The sequence below is a fragment of the Anolis sagrei genome, chromosome 2, assembly GCF_037176765.1.
Source record: "Anolis sagrei isolate rAnoSag1 chromosome 2, rAnoSag1.mat, whole genome shotgun sequence".
Classification (NCBI taxonomy): domain Eukaryota; kingdom Metazoa; phylum Chordata; class Lepidosauria; order Squamata; family Dactyloidae; genus Anolis; species Anolis sagrei.
In genome coordinates, this window is record NC_090022.1 from 145,837,093 (window position 1) to 145,857,090 (window position 19,998).

The following is a 19,998-nucleotide window of genomic DNA, read 5'->3' on the forward strand; positions in this document are numbered from 1 at the left end:
TTTTTACCCCATTTTAATTTTAAGCTTTCCTGTCTTCTCATTGAGTCTCCGTGTGGAGATATAAAGCGGGATATAAACAAACAAACAAGCCAACTGGCTCTGAGTCACTCTCTGCAGTGCTGAAGGCGAGGGCCTCCATTTCGCCGCCCGTTGTGAGTGGATGGCGGCGCCACAATGGGCGTGGAGCTCAGCCTATGAGGGAGCGTCTCGGCCTCTGGAGGGAGCGAATGGGAAGGCGCGCCTCCCCGCAGCTCGTCGGCCCGTCGCGGAGGGGCGGGGCCTAGGGAAGCTTTCTGCTTTCTCCTTCCTTTGCCCGTGGCTGCCTTCCGAAGTAGGTCGGTTGGCGGGCCGTTGGGCGCCGTCTCGCGATGGGACACGGTGCGTGAGGAGGGGAGGCGAGTGAAGCCGGGCCCAGGAAGGTGGAGGCGGCGCGCGCTCTTCCCTCCTTGCCTCCTTCCCTCTTCGCCCAGCGTGGCGCCAGCGGCCCTGGGTTCTGCCTGGGCGCCCCGTTCCCTGCTTCCGCCGGCTCCTCTGCCAGCCGCCCTCCCAGCCTTCAGCCATGCGGGGCAGCCGGGGAGCATGGACGCCGCCGAGCACGACGCCCTCTCCGCCCGGGAGCAGCTCTTCCACGAAAGGGTCCGGGAGTGCATTGTGAGTCACGGGCCGGGGAAGCCGGGGGCGGCGCGGCGGGCCTTTCGGAGGAGAGCAACAAGTGGGCCCCTCCCTTGGGGTCTGTTTACTTCAGAGACGGGGGGGGGGGGCACGAGAGCCAGGTTGACATATCTGAAAAGAGGTCACACTGAGGTGTTGTTCTACACTGGAATAATGGAACCAAATTCCAACTTAAACATTAGGAAGAACTTGCTGACTGACAGTGGAGTCTCCTTAGAATCATAGAATCATAGAGTTGGAAGAGACCTCATAGGCCATCCAGTCCAAATCCCTGCCAAGAAGCAGGAATATTGCATTCAAATCATCCCTGACAGATGGCCATCCAGCCTCTGTTTAAAAACTTCCAAAGAAGGAGCCTCCACCACACTCCGGGGCAGAGAGTTCCACTGCTGAACAGCTCTCACAGTCAGGAAGTTCTCATGTTCCGGTGGAATTGCCTTTCTTGTAGTTTGAAGCCCTTGTGCCGCGTCCTAGTCTCCAGGGAAGCAGAAAACAAGCTTGCTCCCTCCTCCCTGTGGCTTCCTCTCACATATTTATACATGGCTATCATATCTCCTCTCAGCCTTCTCTTCTTCCGGCTAAACATGCTCAGCTCTTTAAGCTGCTCCTCATAGGGCGTGTTCTCCAGACCCTTGATCATTTTAGTCACCCTGCTCTGGACACATTCCAGCTTGTCAACATCTCTTGAATTGTGGTGCCCAGAATTGGACACAATATTCCAGGTGTGGTCTAACCAAGGCAGAATAGAGGGGTAGCATTGCTTCCCTAGATCTAGACACTATGCTCCTATTGATGCAGGCCAAAATCCCATTGGCTTTTTTGCCTCCACGTCACATTGTTGGGTCATGTTTAACTTGTTGTCCACGAGGACTCCAAGATCTTTTTCACACATACTTCTCTCGAGCCAGGTGTCACCCATTCTGTATCTTTGCCTTTTGTTTTTTTTCTGACTTTTACGTAGAGGCTGGATGGCCATCTGTTGGGAGTGCTTGGAATATGTGTTTCTGTATATCAGGTATGATACACCCTGCAGGTGTTTTGGACTTCAGCTCCCACCATTCCTAACAGCCTCAGGCCCTTTCCTTTTCTCCCTCAGGCGCTGAAGGGGCTGAGGGGGAAAAGGAAGGGGTCTGAGGCTGTTAGGAATTGTGGGAGTTGAAGTCCAAAACACCTGGAGGGCAGAAGATTTCCCATGCCTGCTGTACATGCTAGAATGAGGCAGGACTGGACAACACTTGGAGTATCTTCCAGCAATAATAATAATAATAATAATAATAATAATAATCCTTATTTATAACCCGCCACCATCTCCCCAATGGGGACGCCGGGCGGCTAACATGAGGCCAAGCCCTTTAAAAATACAATACCACACAATAAAATACAGACTACAAAAAACCAAAATCCATCAGAAAATAAATTATAATAACAAAGTGAAAAAATAAAGCACATCCACACAATATAAAATCAAACAGGATGGGAAGACCAAATGGACAAGATAAAATGATAAAACCCTGGGTGAGGTAGGAATAGGAGATATGTAAGTGAGGGGAGCCCAAGAAAATAAAACTGGGTAAGGCTCTACTCCCATCAGCCTCATCTCTAGGTCACAAGGATGTCTTCTTGCTGAGAGAACCTGAGGCCTACTACATTCACTCTACAGCCTAGAATTAATGCAGTTTGGCACCACTTTTAAAGTGCTGGTTGTCACCTTTAAACCTCTAAACCAGGCCTGGGCAAACTTGGGCCGTCCAGGTGTTTTGGACTTCAACTCCCACAATTCCTAACAGCTTCAGGCCCCTTCCTCCCCCCCCCCCCCCCAGCTGCTTAAGTGGAAAAAGGAAGGGGGCCGAGGCAGAGGCTGTTAGGAATTGTGGGAGTTGAAGTCCAAAACACCTGGACGGCCCAAGTTTGCCCAGGCCTGGTTTAGAGGTTTAAAGGTGACAACCAGCACTTTAAAAGTGGTGCCAAACTGCATTAATTCTAGGCTGCAGAGATGCATCCAAAGAAGTGAATGTAGTAGGCCTCCGGTTCTCTGGGCAATAAGACATCCTTGTGACCCAGAGATGAGGCTGATGGGAGGAGAGCTGGAAGACACCCCAAGCGTTATCCAGTTCTGCCTCATTCTAGAATATACAGCAGGCATGGGAAAGCTTCTGCCCTCTAGGTATTTTGGACTTCAACTCCCACAATTCCTAACAGCCTCAGCCCCCTTCCTTTTCCCACTTAAGTGGCTGTGGGGGAAAAGGATGGGGCCTGAGGCTGTTAGGAATTGTGGGAGTTGAAGTCCAACACCTGGAGGGCTGAAGTTTGCCCAGGCCTGATTTAGAGCTTTAAAGGTGACAACCAGCAATTTAAAGGTGGTGCCAAACTGCATTAATTCTAGGCTGTAGAGTGAATGTAGTAGGCCTCAGGTTCTCTCAGCAAGAAGACATCCTTGTGACCTAGAGATGAGGCTGATGGGAGTAGAGCCTTACCCAGTTTTATTTTCTTGGGCTCCCCTCACTTACATATCTCCTATTCCTACCTCACCCAGGGTTTTATCATTTTATCTTGTCCATTTGGTCTTCCCATCCTGTTTGATTTTATATTGTGTGGATGTGCTTTATTTTTTCACTTTGTTATTGTAATTTATTTTCTGATGGATTTTGGTTTTTTGTAGTCTGTATTTTATTGTGTGGTATTGTATTTTTAAAGGGCTTGGCCTCATGTTAGCCGCCCGGCGTCCCCATTGGGGAGATGGTGGCGGGTTATAAATAAGGATTATTATTATTATTATTATTATTATTATTATTATTATTATTATTATTGCTGGAAGATACTCCAAGTGTTGTCCAGTCCTGCCTCATTCTAGCATGTACAGCAGGCATGGGAAATCTTCTGCCCTCCAGGTGTTTTGGACTTCAACTCCCACAATTCCTAACAGTCTCAGACCCCTTCCTTTTCCCCCTCAGCCACTTCAGTGCCTGAGGGAGAAAAGGAAAGGGCCTGAGGCTGTTAGGAATGGTGGGAGCTGAAGTCCAAAACACCTGCAGGGTGTATCATACCTGATATACAGAAACACATATTCCAAGCACTCCCAACAGATGGCCATCCAGCCTCTACGTAAAAGTCAGAAAAAAAACAAAAATGTCCAAAACACCTGGAGGGCCCAAGTTTGCCTAGGCCTGTCCTAAACTGTTTGAGTCCAGACTATCTGGTTAACAGCATCTCTTCATATGTGGCTGTCGTCACAAACCTCACTGGTGTCTGGGCACTGCGCACATTAGGGGAGGCCCTCCTCTCCGTTCCACCCTCGTCTCAAACCCCACTGGTGGGAGCAAGAGAGAGGGTAGCCCTCCCTCCCCACCTTTGGAACTCCTTCCCAAAGATTATCAGAATGGCCTCATCGCTGTCTCTTAGAAAGCAAATAAATCTTTCCTGTGCACTCAAGCATATGGAGATGTGAATGTTTGAAGACCCAACACTATGAAATAAGGAATGTAATTTAGACACATCTTTTAACTTCGTTTTATTAACCATGTAATTTAATTATGTAATTTATTATTATTTTCTTCTGATTTACTTGATTGTTGAATGTTCTGCTATGCTTATTATGAATTGTTTTCATTTATTGTTGTATTTTACGGCATTAAATGTTTGCTTTTTATGTTGTTAACCACCCTGAATCCCCATGAGGAGACAGGACAGGATAGAAATAAAGTTTTACTTACTTACTTTCGCTGCCCTAGTTCATCGCAGGCACTGCCCATTGCCTGCATTGTAGAGCCATCGTTTCCTGCAATCTGAACCCATAGCTATGGAATCCTGGGAGTTATGTTTTACAAGATCAGCAGGCTCCTCTGCCAAATACGGTGTTGCCTGCCTTGTAGAACAAATGCAGTTTGGCACTGTTGTGCTTTTAAATTGAAAATGCATTGAATATGGTTGAATGGTTTTTAACTGTGAATTTTTCATACTGTTTATATTTAATTCTGATTTAATGTTTGTATATTTGTGTATTTTAAATTGTATAACAATGCTTTTATGTTAAGTAGCTTTGAATTCCCTTCAAAAGAGATAAAGTGGGATGTAAATAAATAAACAAATATTATAATAATAATACTTTTCACTGACATGGAACAGTGTTTTTACTCTAAGTTGTGTTGAGTTTCTTTTTTAGAGAGAAAAAGTGGGGTATAAATAATAACTTAATAATGCTGTCTAATCCTGGGAGTTTTAGTTTGGTGAGGCACCGGCACTTTTTCGCAGAGACTGCTGGCATCTCGTCTTGTAAAACACCAACTCCCAGGATTCCATAGGATTGATCTCTGGCAGTTGAAATAGTATCAAACGGTGTTAATTCAACTGTATAGATCGGTGTTTCTCAAACTGTGCTCCTCCAGGTGTTTTGAACTTCTCCCAGAAATCCCACCTAGCTTACCAGCTGTTAGGAATTGTGGCAGCTGAAGTCCAAAACATCTGGAGGAGCAGTTTGAGAAACACTGGTATAGATGCATCCCAAGACTCAGGGAGAGTAGACCCATTGCATCAGTGGGATTTGGGTTGATGTTAACTGGTCAAGTTTCCACTAGTAAATAAGGACCCAGTAGCCAAATAAAGGGGGAGGGTGTTATTTTGAGGCAAATGACTAAATTGAAGTTGTAATCATTTTCAGCTGATTCAACCACTCTCTCTCTCTCCCCCCCACCCCCCTTTATCCAGGCATGTTCCTTCCTGACAGCTGTGCTTTGTCTTAATGGTCTGGCTAGAATCTTCCCTTTCTCCTCCAAATTTCACAATATTAGTATCTCACTTTTTTTTCCGACACGTTCTGAGGACAGTTCCTAATTTCTTAACAACTTAATTTACAAGTTATTAAGAAATGGCTAATTTTGCTTTTTTGCTTGATATTTCTCAGAATTGTTTCTTTATCTTTGTCATAGTAATAACCAATCCATTCTATTTAAATGCACTGGAGACCACTCCAAGAACTTAGTTAAGCCTACAATAATAAATATCGAATCAATGCTATACACAACAAGTAGTGATTCAACCAAGGCTTTTGAATAAACTTTGCAACTGAATAGAGACTTGGACCAAATTTTTTTTCATGTCCACATTCCCATCAAGAAATATTTTATTTCACCTTGAGACATATTGATGCCTTAGCAGCTTCACTGCTGTATTCTATGTGTGATAGAATGACATTTGTTTGTGCACTCATAGGTCTGTGGTTGTGAGACTTTGTGACCTTAACAATCTGAAATGTCTTTAAGTAGTAATTCTAGATTGCCTCTCAAATGGAGAAAGCCAGAGACTTGTATTAATTTCTGATGAAGTCTGTGTCACTTGGTTAAGGATAATATTCACAGGTAACATAGTGGATGGTCTAGTTGTGTCTTTCCAAATTGTGTACCTTCTAGTTGATTGGGCTACAACTCCTATTAGATTTATGCAACAGAGCCAATGACTGGGGACACAATTGGTGGTTTTAATAAAAGAGACCACCCACTTGGGAATGGTCGATCTGATACTGATCATGTCATCATTCTCTGACTTAGTGGGTTTCTTGGGTGCAACTTGCATGCACTTCTTAATACTTCAAGAGTTCCCTCTGTGTGTTTCTTAAAAATGAAACAGGCAGCAGATTTATCCAGGACTTAGATGGGCAATCTCTGTTTGCAGCACCATGTGCAGAGTTCAGAGATTCTTGGAGGAAGGGCAAATATAAAATCTTTGATGTGAATCAGTAAGTCTATATATATGCAGACATGTGTTTTTTGAGTGATATGCAATAGTTTCTTAACTGATACAAGAGCATGCAACATAACTGTTGACATGCCTCCAGAGCTTTTCTCTAACCTTGAGAAACATTTCTAATTGGTATATGTGCACAAGCACAGCTGTACTTGCCTTTGCTGGTTTTGTCAACATCCACATACAAGGACCCTTTAATTTTTAGAAGCTCAATGGGATGTGCAAGTGTGTAAAACTCATCATAATGATAGGATTGTATCAGTATGATTCATTCTTAGCAGAGATGGCTGAGCTGCACCCCGCTCCACAAGCTGGCTTGCCTTACCTGCTTTCTAAATCTGTGCTGTTTTCATTATGGGAGGACAGTCTGTGTTTGATGACTTGCTTGGGAATGTTATCCTTTTCTGACCCCATATTTTAAGGACTCTGCTGTATCATTTCCAGAACTAGACCAAGACTTCTTGGGTGTTTGCTGAGAGCTGCATTTTGACAGCTGATGTCCAGGCAGCTCAGTTTCCAGTTGCTGGGTAAGGTTAGGAGATGGCGACATCATACATTACATCTTTATTTGTGGTTGTATCTCTGCCCAGAGATAACCGCCCATATGGTGTATTCATGATAGGATTGGACTGTGAAGCTGAGAGATTCTTGGCATCTCTTGCTTGGGAGAGGAAGGAGGGCAGAGAGTTCAGCCTTCTCAACGTGGCTTTGTGGGCCAAAGGTTAGTCCAGAGTCTCTTCTGTGGACTCCAGAATATTAGCAGGGATTTTCAGTTCCATAACAGTCAGTTATCCGATTAGTAGGGAGAGTGTTTGGCGTTATGCAAGACAAGGATATAGCCCAACACTGCCAACTTGGCATTGGCTGTGGGATTTAAAGTGTGTGAGTTTACCTTGGAGTTGCTAATGTTGAGCCACTAGCATAGGGTGACAGGTGTAAAGCATTGTTTCGAACAGAGTTTTTGAAAATTATTTTTTTAGTGTACAGTTCTCTATGTTAGTATGATTGGCTGCTGAGTTTTGGGAGTTGTTGCCCCCCAAAATAAGTCTTCCATCCTCTGATTCTATGAAGAGCATAAGGAGTGCTCTGCTGAATTAGATCAAAGGTCTAAGTAATCGAGTGGGAGTTTTCCCCAGCCATGGACGACCAGGTACTTTAGTGCAAAGGGGATGAAAGCTGTGGTCATTTCTTGTAGACTCCCACAGTAACTGCTTTGAGGCATCTTCAAGTTCTATATCCCGTGATCCATAGACATTTGTACTCTAGGGTCCCTACTTCTGTTCAGTATAAATGATTCTGGTTGAAACGCTTAACTGTCTTCTGCCTATTTCCCTCTATTTGGATTATTCTTTTTTATTGTAGTTTTGTGCAACCTTTAATGAAGGCACATTTAATGAAGAACTGTGTCAAATGGTTTTTTGGATGCTCCTTAATTTTTGAGGGAGTATCACTGATTATATATTTAATTCACTGGGAATTGCAAAGGTATGAGAGGCAGAATTTATTTTTTACAGAAACTGCATTAATTCTTCCTTAGCATGTTTTTCCCCTTTTAGATACTTAATTCTTCAATAATGCTTTTCACTAACTGATTCAGAATAGATATTCATCTAACTGTTCTCTGATTTCTTTGATGCTCCTACTTCCCCCAAATTAAAATTGCATTGGTTATTTTCCTATTGATTATGGAGAAGAATGTGTTCTAGTTATTTTTTTATGTTTTGTTAAGAGACCAACAGTGGTACATATGAGTTCTTTAAAAATTCAGCCTTGGTTCATACAAGAATGGCAAACTGCCAATTAATCCCAAATTTTCTGAGTATTCCTTGTCTAAGAAAATTCATGAGGTCACCCTAAGTTGACAGGTGAAGAAAGCACACACACTCAAGAATGCTATATCCTGACATCTTAGTTTAATTAAGTTCTTTGGGTGCACTTTCCAAATATCCTTGTCTGAATGTATGCATTTGTCCAAAATTTTAGTCTGTTAATCCTGGAAGAGAAAATGAATTGTCTGCAGTTTTGTATATATTTCTTGATTACAGTATTCCAAAGAATTATAATGGATTATAGATTAAACAGGCAATCATATATGTATAGGGATTTAGCTAAACAGTAAGTGGGTGATAACTACACTTCTGCCATTGGCATATCCCCTGCTCTGCTGTCATTTCCATAGTGTACTAAATATGTGATTCAAAATGGAGACATAGATTGATTCCTCAAGCCATTATGATCTCTAGATAGAGATCTGTGTACTAGTGTAGGACCTACGTTGTTGTGTTACATTTCTTTCAGCAGGAAGACTTTCACAAAGGATTTTGATGTAAAAATATACAAATGGAAACATTTGAAGATTTGTTAAGACTTAATGGAAAGAATATCATATTCATTTTCTAGGAATCCTCCCAGAAAAAAAATATAATATCAAAGATTGTATTACTTTCAGTTCTTACAGGGTTGTTTTACCCAACCCACTTAGCCACAAATTTGATATCCATGGTTTCATTTACTCATGTTCCTGAACAACAGCTTCCCACCTCCCAAAGTGCTTGTAGGCCTCTCTAGATTCTTGAATCTGATGTGGGTTACGTATATCTTATAGTCCATACCCCCAAAGGCTATAAACCTGTTATAATGTTAATCTAATATATAGTCCAATTTGCAAATCCCATCAAAAAGAGATGGTGTTTCTCCTGTTAGCTGTCTGGAAAGAATGTAGCTCTGTCTTAGCCATCCAGTGCTATGAAATCAATCTTCATGGAGTCACTGATGTTTCTCCCGCATAGCAGGATCCTTAGATGAAATGCCAAGCACTTTAGTTCGTCGATATAGTTAAATGGGTCTCTGGTCTCAGTGGTGCAACAGACATGGCTTGTTTGGTGCTGTCGGCATTGTTGGCAGCTGGGATTTCTAATACAGTTAGTTTAGCAGCAGAGAATGGGTCTTTTGATACAGGGAGTTCTTGGCTCCAGAAAGAGCTGAAGCAGCAAATGTTCTGCTGGCTGCTGTTCCTGAGTGAATATGACACATGGAGTCTGTCTGCCAGTATAGCTGGAAACAGCAGCCAACTAAAGGCTGTGGGGTAGGCAGGGATGCTGCGGACAGCAAAACTCAGTATTTCTTTGGCAGTCTTTAGGAGGACCAGAGGAAATGCGGGGATACTAGTTTCCTGTGAATTGTTTGACCTAGCCCCAGAGCATCACAAGCCAAATTCGAATCCCTGAAGCAGAGGTAAAGTCTTGCTAGCATTTCCTTCTGTGTGAGTTTTTCTTGATAATTTCAGAAGGCAAAGAGGATACATCTACATTGGTTCTGCATGCCATTGTTTTACTTCTTTCCAGTACTAATAAAAATAGCAAAAATACCCCCTTATTTAACTTTTCTTAGCAGCATGGTACTTGAAATTGTTGACACACATTTTTACAATTCTGGTCAGAGCATTTTTTTCTACCTTAGTAAAAATGAAAATGGAACTCAGGGGTCTATGAATTAAACCTATAAATTGACCTGCCTCTAATGTTCAGTTCCCTACAACAGGATTACATAGTCCTCAAGTTTGAAATCTGTTTTTTCCCCTTAAAAAACAACAACAAAAAAACTGGAAACTCAGACTGGAAGTACATGGACTTAGAACTCTGGTGTTGTTGTTTAATGCAAGAGCCAAAAAGTGCTCACAGTCCTACTTTGAAAGCTACTTCTTGTTTACCCTGAATTGCCTTATTGTCAGCAGGATAATCTAAGGTGGATAGGAGTAGTAGTTGCTGTTATTAAACTGTGTAGTCAGACATTTTTGCTGGTCTGTTACAAATTACCTAAAGAGCAAATCACTATAATTCCAGATTTACCTTCCATGCATCCCATCTCTATGTACTCAGTTGCCTTTTGAGTTGTTATTTTATAGAATATGTAACAGAAATGTATACTTCCTCTGAGGGCTTGTTCAGATTCCTAGCAGCTTCTCTGCATGTCTCATTTCACACTCTGGTTGTAGTAGCTCTCAAATAGAAATCAGTCTACATCTGTGCACCATCTGAACAGTTTCACCAATGAAGCAAGTTGACATCCAAGCCTCTACTGTGCATGGTTTTGGAGTGAGTTTCTAAATTGTGAATTCAACTCCTGTTAGGTTCATTTCTCTGGAAATTCATATCAATGAACAATTCCAGCACGGTCTTCATATTTTGAACTCTTAAGAGATTCTGCAGTCATAACTTTTTCACTTTTCCTCTGCCATTCTTATTTGGAAGCTTTCAAAGAAATAACTGTGTCGGGGTCTTGCAGCAACGAAAGGAGGAGAGGAGGAGGAGGACAATGGGAATGTGACAGCATCTCTAAGATGATTTTTTAAAATTTTATCATGACAGTTTGTTAATATAAACCCACTTCTTCAGTTGCAGTATAAAATTATCTTAACACCTCAAGTATAAAGCTTATTTTTGTAGTTGGAGTGGATTAGAATGCAATAGGATCCAGAAAATCTCAATTTTGTGTCCTTTGCCCTAAAATTTCAAAGGGGTGATACTGATCTTTCCGTTAGTATTGATGTGTATAAGCAATAAATCTGTTTAAATCTTGCTGGAAGAATCATTTTTCATCCTGTTCTGGGTGCAAAGACTATTAGAGACCTTAGGCTCTGTTTGAGCAAAATCCTGGACCCTGGAACTCGTTGCCATCTAAGAGCCGTATTTCTTTCACCCATTTAGACTCTGACCTGGTTTTTTTTCAAATCTTCTGCTACTTCCCTTTGCTCAAAGTGCCCAAGGCTACCATAGAAATTGCTAGTCTCAGCACAGACAGCGTGGAACTCCACATTTGAACTTTCAGCTTCTGACTGTTTGTTTGCGTCAAGGTATCTCTGACCGCACAACATTCTAGAAGGATTCTACTAGAAGTTAATAGCAAGACAGATCTATAATTACTAGACAGAGTCACATTCCTGTCATTACATGATCTAGCTGGTTTGGGCAGGGAATATAAAAGCAATGCTGGCATTCCTGTCTACCTGTGTGATTGCCAAGCCAAGTCACGAATGTCTGAGGTTTCCGGTGCTTCTAACCAGCCCCCTTTTCAAAAACCAGGAAGCACCAGCAGATTCATTTCAGAACACTGCATTCTTCATTTGTTTGCTAATAAGGAATGGGTTTAATCCTATCAGTGCTAACCTGGGAGGAAGCCCTATTTAATATGGTGGTATGTTCATTGCACCAGAGTGCAGAAAAACTACAATTCCCAGAATCACCAGAAAGTGAAGCTGCTGGTGTTTAGGAAGTTGTCATTCAAAAAGTAGCTTTCTAATCTAAGGGAGGAATGAATAATCACCCTTCTTTATTTTCTCTGGAGCCTATATAATCAATGTACTATTACTTATTTATTTATTTATTTATTTATTTATGAGGGGGGACTCAGGGCAGCTTCACAACAGGCCAACAACAGTAATAAATGACAAAAGCAATAGTACCCTGCATCTTGCACAGATGCCCACTATCCTTCTAGTGGGCTCCAAACCAATATCAGGTAGGACATTACGTATACATGGTGTCACTTTAAAACATGTAAGCTTTTATCTTGAAGAAATTATCATTATATTTTTGTTTAAACCGTCATTGTGGCTTTTCATAGTAAAACTGCAGATTTCTTTAGAATGCAAGTGAATATGGTAAGACAGAAAAAATTGTTTTTGGAAGAGGGGATGCTGCTAGGGAAGTATTGTCAACTGTGGAGATGAGTAGCATCAGAGAGACAACCTCAGAGAGCATTGATATGCTGTTTTGGCATGGCTGACACATTTTGAGTATTGGCTCTAACTGTGCACTCCTTGCTTTGTTTGTCCTAAAATCCAAGAGGGCAACAGAGATCAATGGAAAATTATGGAAGTGCTTAATCTTAATTCTTGCCATCCCCAAGATGAGTGAATGAATTTATCCATAAAGACAAATGTCAAGTAAAGTAGTTAATTTGCCTATAAGCAAAGTAATGTTGCCTTTGCACTAAGGGTCCAATAACACTAGTTATCTGGATCAAATGAAGAAGTTTAAGAAGGCTACACGTTGTGGGAATGCATTACCTGTTGTGCAGATACAGACTTTGTAGTCTGACAACTAGACATTCTTCCTTGAGACAGTTTTAGTGAGAAATGTGTTTCAGTGATGCTTGAGAGTGGAATTGGACTATATACAGCTGCATGATGTGGAGGATAACTTTAGGACATAGGTATCAAACGTGGCCCTCTAATGTTTGGGCCTCTGATTCCCAGAAGCCCTAGCCAGCTTGTCCAATGACCACAAATCATCCAAGTCCAAAACACCTGGATGGTCACAAGTTTGACGTAGCATAGGTACGTAGCTACTGCTGTAGGACAAAGAAGATAATTGTTGGGCTGGCAAACCAGAGAAGAACAGCAAGGGGTTTGGAAACCTAACTTGAAGGCTGAATGACTCTGTAAAAATTCGATAAATTGGAGGGCCACATCTTCCCTATCTCAGTTTTTCCCATATTTCACCTTGCAAAGGCAGTAATGACTGGTGATGGGAGAGATTGGCCAGAAGACTTCTAAGGTTTCATCCATTTTTTTCATTTTATACTAGTTTTATAGTGTGCTCCTTGCTCACTATGTATGTAGAAAAGGTATGACTGCAAGCTATGAGGAATGACATGGGTAACTGGGTATATTTAGCTTGGATAAAAGAAGGCTAAGAGGGGACATGATAGCCATGTTTAAATATGTCAGTTGTGGAGAGAGCAAACTTGTTTTCTCCTGTCCTGGAGACTAGAACATGGAGTAATTGATTAAAATTGCAGGAAAAAAGACTCCACCTAAACATGACTGTAAGAGCTGTTCAGCAATGGGATATCCTGCCTTGGAGCGTGGTGGGGTCTCCTCTGGATGTTTTAAAGCATGTATTAGGATGTTGTATTTGTCTTTTTCAAAAAGGAGGGCCAAACGTGTGTCTTCTGGCACATTTAAGGCTGGCCCATTTGTTTCATATAATCTTTTGTGAGCTACAAGCTCACTTATCCATAAAAGCATATGCTGAAATAGTTTGTTTTAAATGTTCCACAAGGCTTAATTTAGCTGTTCCTTTTAAAAAAATGATACTACTACCTGCATTTTAGGTTTAAATGAAATAAACGTGTTAGTCTTAAAGAGGGCAAGATACTTCAGTGTTCTTCCTTTCCTTCTTGTAGTGCAGAGTGATCTATTATCTTGGAAACTCTCAAGTCAGCTCTCCTTAGGCTGTCCCCTTTGACCATGGATCTTTCTTTAAAATGAGTAGAATAAAACAGGAATATTTTTTATCAGTTTGTATTGATTTTACTTGTATGCTGCCTTTTTTTGTCATGTCAGGAGCGATTTGAGAAACTGCAAGTGGCTTCTGGTGTGAGAGAATTGACTGTCTACTACAGTAGTTCTCAGCCTTCTGAATGCCGCGACCCTTAATACAGTTCCTCATGTCATGGTGGCCGTCAACCATACCATTATTTTTGTTGCTGTAATTGTGCTACCGTTATGAATCATAATGTAAACATCTGATATACAATTCTTTATTGATTAGTCAATTTTGACCATATCAAAACATACAAAACATACACATACAGTAAAACCATATATGAATACGAGGCATCATGGCCTACTGGCCTGTCAACCCACTCCTAAATAATTGGGCAACTACGAGATAAAAAGGTTAAAAGATTAAAATTGTTTAATTCCTTAAAATAGGGTTAGAGTGGGGGGCATGGGTAGGTAAGACTAGTGGCGTGTCCATATTAAGTTTTTAAGTTTGAGTTTTGTTGATGGCAGCAAGGTCGCCTCTCTCTGCTTCCATCTTCTCACGGATGGCCAGCGCTTTTTGGATAAAAAGGGTCAATTTTAAAATAGAGTTTTTATCTGAGCCCTGAAGGAGGATGTGCAATTTCTCCTTATTCTCTGAATAAGTATGATTCTCCAGCAGAGGCTCTAGGTAGTAAGACCGGATCCTGTTGTAGTAGGGACATTTGAAGAAAAAATGTTCTGAGTCCTCCACTTCTGCATCTACCTCACGACACCCACAGGTTCTCCTCGTGTAGGGAATATTCTGATGTCGTCCCAACTTGGACTTAATGTCGAGCTGCTCAAATCTAGCCCGGGTAAAAAATTTTCTAATATAAAGTGGAAGTATAAAAGAGAGGTAATGTTCCATGCTCACATTACATTTAAATTTGGCCAGGTATGGAGTGGCTCTAGCTTGCGCTATGTTCATTAGATCATTTTGTGCAGCAATGTCGAGAGCTCTTTGGTATACAATTGAGCATACCTTTGCCCCAAAATTTGTTAGCTCGTGAGGGGCAAAACCTAACCTACTAACTGTGTGTCCAAATCTGCTAAGCCAAGATGACCACTCTTTGTGGTTTTCTTGTTCTAGAAGGCATAGGGCTGGGAGTCTGTGTGGTTGCATTTGTCTTATTTTGTACCACCAATTGATCTGCCTCTTCAGAATTGTGGTGGAGATTGGGGGTACTCCAGTCTCTGCTCTCACTGCAGCTGACAGGGATGATCTCTCCACACCTAAACATCTGATATGCAGGATGTATTTTCATTCACTAGAACAAATTTGGCACAAATACCCAATATGCCCAAATTTGAATACTGGTAGGGTTGGGGGGGGGATTGATTTTGTCATTTGGGAGTTGTAGTTGCTGGTATTTATAGTTCACCTACAATCAAAGAGTATTCTGAACTCCAACGATGGATTTGAACCAGTCTTGGTACACAGAATGCCCATGACTAACAGAAAGTACTGTGTTTTCTGATGGTCTTTGGCGACCCTTTTGACACCCCCTTGTGACCCCTCCAGGGATCCCAACCCTCAGGTTGAGAAACGCTGATCTGCAAGGTCCGAGGGATGCCCGGATGGTTTGATGTTTTATCATCCTTGTGGGAGGTTTTTCTCATGTCCCTGTATGAGGAGCTGGAGCTGATAGAGAGAACTCATCTGCGCTCTCCGCGGACTCAAACCTGCGACCTGTTGGTCTTCAGTCCTGCCTGAAATCCTGTGATACAGGATGAGATAGAACAGATAGTCCCCTTGGGGAGATAGGATGGAATATAAATAAAGTGTTATTATTATAATGATTAATTAACTAAAATATGACTAGTTTAGTAAGGAATACACAATAATTCTTTGTAATGCTTAAAGCAGGGGTGAAGTCTCCATGGCTATTCAGATGTGGTAAGATCCCAGCTTCAGTCAGCGGTGAAGGATTACAGGGCCTCAAGGCCAACTATTTCTGGAGGAGTCACAAGGATATGTCTCCGCCGCTTAAAAGAAAATCTCTAAGTGGAATGTTGTACAGTTTCTGGGCTGTATGGCCACGTTCTAGCAGCATTTTCTCCTGATGTTTTACCTCCACCTGTGGCTAGTATCTGAAATGCTCTAAATATTTAGTATACTCCTCATCTTGTCACCTGAAGGTCTTCTGCTTTATCTTTTCCTCCCGTAGAAGGAATTCATGTAAAAGGCCTTGGCAAATTTTTTCAACCTCTTTTCTTCTTAAAGCTTGAAAGCAAATAAACCATCCATATTTAAATTTAAGCTAGCTGAAAGGAGCCTGTGTTCTTCAGTTACTGAAATACTGGGTTGTCTTTGATGTCAAGTTGCAAAGCCTTTCCACAGCTTCACTCTCACTTGTCAGGAGCTTGCCAATAAGGCTCCTGGCCTGTTATTCAGGAAGTACATCAAAGGGCTTCCAGGCTCCTTTTGTTTGGAATGGGTGTGTTTCCTCTCCCCCCCCCCCCAATGCAGGTAGTAGTGTCACTGCAGGGCATCTTTTAGAAGATGTGAAAAAAAATTTAACACAGCCTGCTTTGCTACATGGTGCTCTGCCTACACCACCTCCCAGGCAGGAAAGATCTGCTGCTGAAGCTCTCTATACCTGTTGGCTTAGAATGACTTGTTTTGCACTTCCCACTTCCCTTTTGTGTTTTGTAGAAGCGGAGGAGTCCTGAGGCTCATGGGCAGGGAGGGAAAGGATGTGCAGCAGAGAGAGACAAAAGCTAACCCATTGCCTTTGTTTATCTAAAGCCTTTGCGTCACTGACACTTCTCTCCTCCCCCTTTGAGCCATCATTTTCCTCATGATTCCATGGACCCACAAATCTAAACTAACCCTACTGCAAGCCCATTCATAACATTAGACTAAACCACAGCTTTTAACAGCAACATCAACACACAAAGCTGAGATACCACACCTTCATGATCATCCCACACACATGCTGAATGCACACAACTCTTTAAGTTTAAAATGTGTTTCAGTTAAGTTCCATGATGCTCTTCCCTTGTGTGCTTATTACTCTGGTCCTCTAAGGATAAGGGTGAACATCTTGGGATCTGATGCAAGTCTAGAACATAAAAAAAAAAGAAGAAACAACATGTTTCCCAGCAGAGAAAGGCCTGCCATCCCATACACTGGGATTGGTCCTCTCCCTTTCCATTTGTAGGCAGGAACCTATTCTTACCGACAAGTGTAAGAGCTTTTAGTCACATAATCCAGGAAGATGGGTCAACCCAGATCATTTGCAGGACTGTTTCTTGAGGATGGCAACTACGAGGGGTAGTTTTTAAGTAAGGTTCATTTTGTTGTAGACACTAGTAGTTCGTGCGCGCATACCGCAATGAACGCGTGCGTTGTGTACCGACATGCCTCGGGAACAACTGTGCTCAGTTTCCGCTCTTTAGCTAACCTGTACGGTTCTGTTCTGTGCTTTAAAAATGTTTAAGACTATCAACTTACCCTCCGCATGTGAGGTTCGCTCAGTGATACGGTTTTTGTCAGCAAGGAACCTGCCTGCTGCAGAAATTCATCGACAGATTTGTGAAGTGTACGGTGATACTGTTATGAGTGAAAGCAAAGTGCGTAAGTGGAAACGACAATTCAAAGATGGCCGTGACAACGTCCATGATGAGGAGCGCTCTGGTCGCTGAGCAAACCTCACATGCGGAGGGTGAGTTGATAGTCGTAAACATTTTTAAAGCACAGAACAGAACCGTACAGGTTAGCTACCGAGTGGAAACTGAGCACAGTTGTTCCCGAAGCATGCTGGTACACGACGCACGCGCTCGTTGCGGTATGCGCGCGAACTACTACTGTCTACAACAAAACGGACCTTACTTAAAAAATACCCCTCGTATATCATTAACCACTACTGTAATTTCTCTCCTTCGGAAGGAGGGGCCAGGGAGTGTGATCTTAAGTCAGGGGTCCTCAAACTTTTTAAACAGAGGGCCGGGTCACAGTTCCTCAAACTGTTGGAGGGCCGGATTATAATTTGAAAAGAAAAATGAATGAATTCCTATGTACACTGCACATATCTTATTTGTAGTGCAAAAATCACTTTAGAACAATACAATAATTAAAATGAAGAACAATTTAAACAAATATAAACTTATTAGTATCTCAATGGGAAGTGTGGGTCTGCTTTTGGCTCATGAGATAGGATTGTTGTCGTTGTTGTGTGTTTTCAGGTCATTTCAGACTTAGGTTGATCCTGAGCGAGGGCCGGGTAAATGACCTTGGAGGGCCGCATCCGGCCCCCGGGCCTTAGTTTGAGGACCCCTGTCTTAAGTGCAAGTGCCTGGTATGGGACTGTGGAATTGCTTTCTGGCTGACTACAGTACACAGGATTGGTGTTGTCAGCCCATTATCTTCTAGCTCTACCATCTTCTGCAAGCCATCCACCATGATCAGTAGTCAGAGGTATTGGGGGTTATAGCCAGAACATCTGGAAGCTGGCAGCTTGCCTACTTCTATTAGATTTATTTTAAACTGAGAATTCATCAGTCTAGGATTAGTCTAAATAATATCAGTTTTTCTCTAAAAAGTGGGACTTGTAACAAAATATTGCAGTATGGGGTATTTCTATTTAGGTTAAATTTGAGTCCGTTCTGTTCTTCCTCTCCCTCCTCCTCTTTTGTTTCTTGGATGAAGACATTGATGCTTGTTTTGGCAGTCCCTCTCTAAATCATCTCCCTAAAGTGGTGGTTCTTCTCGTTTTTCCCTTAAAAAATTTCCAAAGCATTTTTGGAGATACTGTTGCAAGGTTTGGGGTCTCCACTATCTTGTTTCCCTCATGTATAAAATAGTGTTACTTTTAGGCACCACCCTTTATATATACTGTGTGTTTGTACACTACCGCTAATATTTCAATTTGGTTCCACCTCCTTTAAATAACATCTCATGTTGAGTTGTGGTTCCTGTAATCTTTGTCGCCAAATATTGGTTTGATTCCCCTATGATTTCCAAGATCAAAAAATAATGTTCAAATATGTGAGTGAGAAAAGATGACCCTTCCAGTTGAATCTAACACAACCTCTTTCCCCTGTTCACATATGCTGTTATATGTTCTTCCTAGACCTGGAAAGTCACAATTCTGCATTTACCATTTCATGTTCCTCCTGAATAGCAATAGAAGGTGGATTCTTTTTTGAATATTTGTAGGCAAACAGTCAGATTCTGGGATTCAGCTCTGCCCTGTTCATAATGCCATGTTCAATTCTTTTTTGAAATGAATTTATTTCACGTTTGATCCTCTTGGATTTAATTCTTGTAAGCCTCTTTCTGGGGTACAAATACATTGGAATGGTGGGGGTGTACCTCATCTAAAATTAAGGAAGCAGATGCTGTGTCAAGGCTGTAGGCACTTAAGTTCCCCTAGAAACAGCTGTGACCTCATTTGAAAGTATGTTTCGATCAATGGGTTAGATCAATGCTCTCTAATCTCTTCCCCATAATCCCTTCGTTGGGGATGCATTTTTTAAAATGAGGGCTTGCCCATTCTGCTTGTGCCTCTAAAGCATTGATGCTATGGATGGCCATGGAATAGGGTCAGCTTGGATTTGTGGATAAAGAGTGGGAGGCTTAATCATCTGGTCTGGGAATTGAATGAGAGGTAAATTCATTCAATTTTCCTATCTAGTTTAGGCACAACTTCAATATGGGATGGCTTCTGAATTCAAAGTGCAAATAGAAATCATGTGACAGCAGAACTTGGAAAAGTTAATTTTCAGAGGACACAGCCTCCATAGCTGATGGAGTTGTGAGGATCCTTACCCAATTTTTCCTATTGAAATCTGTATGTGAGGTGGACTGCATGTATTTAGTTGCCAGTGGGGGAGTTGAAAGAGTTTCTTCACAATTTGGAACATACTGACTGACCTGTTTCTCCTTCTCTTACAGATTTGTGCCCTTCTCTTTGCCAGCCTCTACATTCTGTGCTACTTTATCCTAACTCGCTTCAAAAGGCACACAGATTTCACCACAGGTAGGTGGGAGAATGGGAACTGCAACAATCAGAATTTGAAATCCACAAGCTGCATGCTTTTCAAAACGTACACTTGATTTCCTTCCAGAGTCATGTGGAGGGAGTAGTTAGTGCCTCTAACTTTGCCAGCAGATAGTCCAAACACATTTCATATGGTTGTCGGAAGACGTGTATCCCAGCTATGCATGTTCTTGCAGATGTTGTTGCTATGGTAACACTCAGTGCTCTACCCCTGGATTTTTGGACTTTTGGGATTTTTTGCTTTGATCCGATCAAAAGCTTTTTGTGCAAAAC

The 19,998-nt window shown here is 41.9% G+C and overlaps 1 protein-coding gene across 1 annotated transcript in view; it reads left to right on the top strand.

Annotated features, from left to right (window-relative positions):
* The first annotated feature begins 288 nt into the window (after nt 1-288).
* Nucleotides 289-19,998, top strand: part of LMBR1L (limb development membrane protein 1 like) — a 41,625-nt gene continuing 21,915 nt past the window's right edge. Inside the window, exons 1-2 of the mRNA XM_060763918.2 lie at nt 289-651; nt 19,620-19,704. Of these exons, the coding sequence (XP_060619901.1) occupies nt 580-651; nt 19,620-19,704 (157 nt within the window). The 5' untranslated portion in view covers nt 289-579. The remainder of the gene's footprint in view (nt 652-19,619; nt 19,705-19,998) is intronic.